The 5,796-nt window shown below is 56.2% G+C and overlaps 1 protein-coding gene across 1 annotated transcript; it reads right to left on the minus strand.

Annotated features, from left to right (window-relative positions):
- Nucleotides 1-329: 329 nt before the first annotated feature.
- On the minus strand, nt 330-5,089 carry NPAS4 (neuronal PAS domain protein 4). The gene is made up of 8 exons (XM_024749325.1): nt 4,915-5,089; nt 4,036-4,187; nt 3,755-3,857; nt 3,363-3,636; nt 3,072-3,181; nt 2,590-2,725; nt 1,051-2,468; nt 330-358 (listed from the first exon to the last, which is right to left on the minus strand). Exons 1-8 carry the CDS (start codon nt 5,087-5,089, stop codon nt 330-332), a joined length of 2,397 nt encoding a protein of 798 aa, XP_024605093.1.
- Nucleotides 5,090-5,796: the final 707 nt, after the last annotated feature.

Here is a 5,796-nt window from a genome sequence, read left to right on the forward strand (position 1 = left end):
AGTGGAGAACTGGCCCAGGCCCATGGGGCAGCGCGGGGCGGGGGAAGTGACTCCCCCATTCTCCGCTTGAAATCCCATTCAAGGAAACTCACTACGAGTGAATACAGATTGAAATGGAAACTGGGATTGCTTGATGTCTCTAAATTTTAAAAAGAAGCTCCCCTCCCTTGCCCTCCCACCTCCCCCCCCCAAATCCTGCAGGGCCTGGGGAATCGGATCTATCCCCCTCTGGCCCCCAGAATCCCCCCAACAATCCCGGGGTGGTGGAGAGCGGCTCCATGTCTTGATGACAATATGCCATACTTGACGACGTTAAGTCACAGACTTATTCAAAACGTTGGTTCCCCTCCACTTCCATCTGCAGAGAGAGAGAGAGAGACAACAGTCAGTTAGGCCTATTAGGAAAGATAGGCTGAGGATGTGGTGCACTGTTGGCACATAGTATGGGCTTCCAGTACGCTGGTCCAATGACTGAATGATCACCAGAGGCTCAGAAGATAGGGGAGTAGTTTGGATGAATGAAGTGAAATTATGTCTGTGGTTTTGGAAAGGATGGAGCCATAGCAGGGACACTCTGTCGGGGCCAGGGGCTGAGTCCCACTCTCTTTCCCAAACTCCTGTAAACTCTCAATCTGTATTCCCTTTGGGGGACAAAGAATACTGAGATAGAGCTCTAATCCCTCTTCCATCAGTTTGTTGTATAACCTCAGGGGAGTTTCTTTAACTTTGGGATCTTGATGGTCTTCATCTGTAAAATGGGGTGGGGATGGCTGATCTAGGTCCCTCGTAGAGTTAAGAAGCACAAACCATTACCCAAGATTCTCTTGCATCTTATCCCACACCCCTAATCTCTGCCCCCCAGGCCTACTTGTCCAGAACTTCCATATTGTTTTCATTAGTTCTTATCCGAACCGCTATCCTACACAGCAGGTGATCTTATCCTATTAGTGAAACTGAGGAACAGAGAGGGCAGTTTACTCGTCTAACTCCACCCAGCATCTCACTGGCAGGAGAGGAACTTGAGTTCTTGAACATTTTGGCTCAACTCACCTTCATGGAAGCTGTCTTGAACTTGGCTCTGGAGTTGATGCAACTCATCAGTAAACCCATCATAGGGGAATGCTGAGACACCTGTCTCAAAGGCGGTTTCGTATGTGGCCAGGTCCTCCAGGAAGCTGCTATCTTCTGGGGACAGGTTGTTGCGAGGTGATGGGGCCCCTCCTGGGACTGCTGCCTCAGGATCCTCTGAACTCCATTCCCCATTGGGGTCTGGGGTAGAGAGATCCATGAAGATGTCTTCCACGGGCGTCTCTTCCAGGAATATATCAGGGTCAGTCAGGAAATCCAGGTCCTGGCATTTCCAGGGTTTCAGGTCCAGGCTGAGCACAGGGGGGCCAGCTCCTGCCAGGGAAAGGTTAGGGTCCAGGGGCTCCAGCCCGCCAAGTGGCTCTAGCCCACCCGTGCCAGCCTCTGCTGAGAAGGGCCTGTCCATGCCCTGAGCCAACTGGCTGATCTGCTGGATGAGACGGTCTATCTCATTCTGCTCCTTCTCCGAATAGTGGAAGAAGCTCTGCTTGACTGGAGAGGCCTCAGGTGTGAGCAGGCCTTCGGGCACCAGGGGGACGTCCACAGAGAGGGGGCCCCGGAGCTGGGCTAGGGCCAGGAGTGTGCAGTCCCCATTACCAGGGCTGCTAGGACTTGGGGGCAACTTCTCATAGAGAAAACTGCATCCCTCCTGGGCGAAGTAAGTCTTGGTGGGATTAGGGCTCAGTTGCTCTGGGAAAGTTTGGCTGGGGCTGTTCAGGTGTGCTTGGAACGCTGTGCTTGGAGAAGTCACCTGCTCGTGGGCAGGGCTGTTCAGAGGCTCTGGGAAGGTGGCAGTGCTGGGAAGCAGCTGATCTGGGAAAGTGGAGGTGCAAGGATCTTCATAGCTTCTGGCTGAGGTTTCGGTCAGTTGGCCTTGTAGTGGGCTAGTCAGTGGATCTGGGAAAGTTGCACTGCTGGGCGTCAATTGATCAGAGAAGGTCACAGTGCTCGGAGTCAGCTGTTCTTGGAGAGAGCTGGACGGAGTGGGCAAGTGGGTCTGGAAGGGCTCATGGAGGCTGAAGAGGAAGGCACAGCCTCCCGGCTGGCGGGGCGTGTAGGGTGGGGTGCACACAAGATCCTTGCTCAGGTCTGCTTGAAGAGAAGGCTCAGGGCCAGATGGGAATGTCAGGTAACTGAAGCCAAGCTCTTTGGGGGGTCGGGGAAGCTCTTCTGGTGTTGAAACAGCACCCAGCTCAGGAGCACTGGGGAAATTGGTGCTTCGGGGAGGCCCCATGGTGAAGAGTGGATTAGGACCAGAGCATTGCTCCTGTGAGAGGATGCTCTCCGGGAATGAGGGCAGCATGGTCGGGGTGCCCAGGACATAGGCTGCCTGGGTTTCTTCAGAGTTTAACTGCTGGCGGAGGCTCCAGGCTTCCGTGTCACTGGAGAGGAGAGAAGAGGCAGCCGGTAAGGGTGTGGTGTCCATTCCCAGAGAAGTTCTCTGATTTGTATCTCCTCCATGTCCACCTCAGCTGCCTCCCAGGCCCCTGGCTTGCAGCTCACCTGATTGGGTAGTTATTGGCGGTAATGGGACCCTCCGGACCTTCTGAATATAAAAGGCAATAAATCCACGCCCAGCCTCCAGGCTTGGCCAGCAGTCTCACCACCATCTCTGCTTGAATATCTCCACTCTCAGCCACTGAGGAGAAAGAAGAGATGCAGAGTTAGGACACCCATCAGATAGCACCACCTATTCTCCCCACTCTCTGACCTCTCCACTGAATTGGGGCATTCATGACATCCTCTTTTCTGACTACCTTAACCTGCACCATTCAACTCCCCACTTTGACCTCACCACTGAGAGTCCCCCAGTTCTGATTCTATTCTCACCTTGACTCCTTACCCTAGTGTTCACCCCATAGCATCCAAAGCTGTTAGCCTCTGATATCTCCCCGACATCAGTCTTGATCACAGCCCTTCTTGGTCAGGTTTCCCATGCCCTTTCCCAACTCCCTGTCTTGTCCTCAGCCTCTCTGGACACTCACACAGGCGGTAGTGTTGAGCAGAAGCGTGGCCCAAGTCCTCAGGGTGCAGCAGTCCATACCATGATTTACAGAGCAGTTCACTGCGCTCAAAGCCCAGGTAGATTAGGACACTGGGAAGGTGGAAAGGATGAGGTCAGCTTTCTGTTTTCCCTGCTTGATACCCAGGCATCTCACTCCCTCCCAGGTCTTCTGCACCCTTAGATCCCATCCTCCCTGTCCCTGACTCCAGAATCTAGGGTCCCCTCACCTCTGACCTGCCTTTTCCCTGGGGTCTGAACACTCTGGGCTTACCTCTCTGAGATGTCCAGCAGGGCCAGGTCCTTAGCGTGATGGCTCTGGAACATGGCCAAGAAAAGTGAGGCAGGGCCAGGACCAGGGCCAGGGCCAGGGCCAGGGCGGGGTCTTGTCTCCAGTGGAGCACAGAAAGCTGTGAACACAGGATTTCCTGCCCAGTAGGCCCCAGGTGGGTGAGCGTGGAATCGGCCTCGAATAAGCACCAGTTTGTTGCCTGCACTCTGGCGCCTGAGGGACTTGGAGGTGTTGAAGCGACAGCGGAAGAGGCGATCTAGGTGAGTGAAGAGAAAAACTGGTAAGAGAGTGAATGGCTGAGAGAGATGGCAAATGGGAAGGAGCAGGGCAGCAGGAGGCATATTGGATTGAGGCAAGGAGAAAGGAGTTCTCACCATTATCCAGAGCAGAGGGCAGGGTGAGTTGCTGGCGCACAGTTAGGTGGTCAGCTGGGTCAATGATGTCGTAGATACTGTCACCCTGGGCAACCAGGTCCACCTGGAGAAAGGTAAAGGAGAGATGACCATTAATGAAGGCAGCAAGAGCCAATCCTTGGCACATAGCATCTTGTAGGCTATAACTTCCTCCCCTGTAATTCCCAGATTCTCAAAAGTGGAAAACTCATTGTGTTCCCATCCGTGCTGCAGTCCAAGCCGAAAGGATCCTCAGCACTCACCATGGAGTGGCCCAGATGCTCGCTCACACTCTCAGAGAGATATAGCAGCTTCCCCTCCGCCGTGAACACAAGCAGGAATCCAGGTAGTGCTGCCACTATGTCTTCAAGCTCTTGAGCTGAGAGGAGCCCTGTGGGGCCCGCCAGAGGAGTGCCTGCAGAGTGAGAAGACAGGGTGAGTCAGGAGTAAGACTGGGAAGCAAAGAAGAAGTGAGAAAGACATGGACCGGGTTTCAGAAAATTCTGAGGAATTTCTCATGGACCTGCTTCTGCACACACCTGTTGACCTGCTGCCCGCAGCTCTTGCCCGGGGAACCTGTTGCTGGATCTCTCCAGCCAGCGAGCCCTTCGACTTCTAAGTCGGGGCTGGGGCTTTGGCGGGTCTGTGTTTCAGGACCACGGACAGCGCTCCAAAGCCGACCGAGCGTTCAGCACCGCGGGCAGTGCCTTGCAACCCGGTGGTGCTGTCAGCACCGCGGTCAGCGCTCCACCGGCTGCAGAAGAGCCCTTCCAGTATCGTGAACAGCATCTGTGCTTCCCCAGGCTTTGGCGGCTCCGTCCCTGTAACTTCCCGGGCTTCCCTTCGCTGGCTCCCCGGAGCGCCTCTACGCTGGTGGGGACTGGGGCCATTCTGTCCTGGCTCTCCTCCTCCCATAAGTCTGGCACCAGGGACACTATCCAGGCTCTCTAATCCTCATTCAGAACTAAGGTGAGGTTTGGACAGAACTCAGGCGGAAAAGTGGGAATTCCTGAGTTCTCCTAGTTCCTTCTCACCCCAGCTCGCCGACACGCTGCCCTAGACCTGCGGCAGTCCCAGTGGGTTCCCTCTGCTTCACTCTACCCGGCGCGCGCCAGCTCGTGTCTCCGCCCCAGTTTGCTCACCTCCAGCGAAGAAGACGCCCTTGCGAGTGTAGATGCAGGCAAGACTCATAATGTGCAGGTAGGACAGCCGGACCTTGTCCGCTTCGGCCAGCGGCAGCAGCTCCTTGAGGTTCCGGATCTCAGCGTTGATCTGGTCGCGGCGCGCCTTGGAGGCGCCCTTGGTGGAGCGATACATGACTAGCGGCTGCGGAGCTCCAGCTCGGGCGCTCCGAACACCTGCGTTCCTGTCCCGACGCACCGGTGGCTTCCTCCTTGCTTCCCCGTCTCTCGCTTAGGCTCTTTCTCTCTCTGTCTCCTCTCCTGGGCTCCGCTCGGCTGCGCTGCCCCCCTCGCCTGCCTTGTTCCGCCTTATATAGCTCCTGTCAGGCGTGGGGGGCTCGCTTTAGAGAAAGGGGGGGCGGGAGGCTGGGCTAAGCAAGCTGCAGCGGGAGCTGCTGGCTGGGGTTGGGGGGGCGCGCTCCTCCTCCCTCCCAGGCTTCCGACGTCATCCCATGACGTAGAACGAGAGCGGGAGAGGGGAGGGGGAGAACGCAGTCTGCGGAGGGGGCCGCGGCTGGCGGCAGCTGTGCCGAGAGGAAGGCCTGAAAGGGGGTGCAGGGACCCAGGTATCCTAATGTATTCAGCTGAGGGAAGGGACAGGGCAAGGGTTGGGGCGGTCTGAAGCCCCTGGCAGGAGAGTCTGTAGAGGGGCTCGCTCTGACAATGATTTTTCTGAAGAGATAAGGGAAAGGGGAGGAGCAGGGTCGTACACAAATCCCCCCTCCCTATTTGCCAAAGGTCAAGTTCGTCTGGGGCGGGGCGATGGGGCTGGGGAGAAGGACCTTCCTTGGCCTCTGTGGGATAGGTCACAGCTGGGGTTTCTCTCTAGGGATTACTCAATCC

The sequence above is a fragment of the Neophocaena asiaeorientalis genome, unplaced genomic scaffold (genome assembly GCF_003031525.2).
Source record: "Neophocaena asiaeorientalis asiaeorientalis breed wild unplaced genomic scaffold, Neophocaena_asiaeorientalis_V1.1 scaffold43, whole genome shotgun sequence".
NCBI classification, from domain to species: Eukaryota; Metazoa; Chordata; class Mammalia; order Artiodactyla; family Phocoenidae; genus Neophocaena; species Neophocaena asiaeorientalis.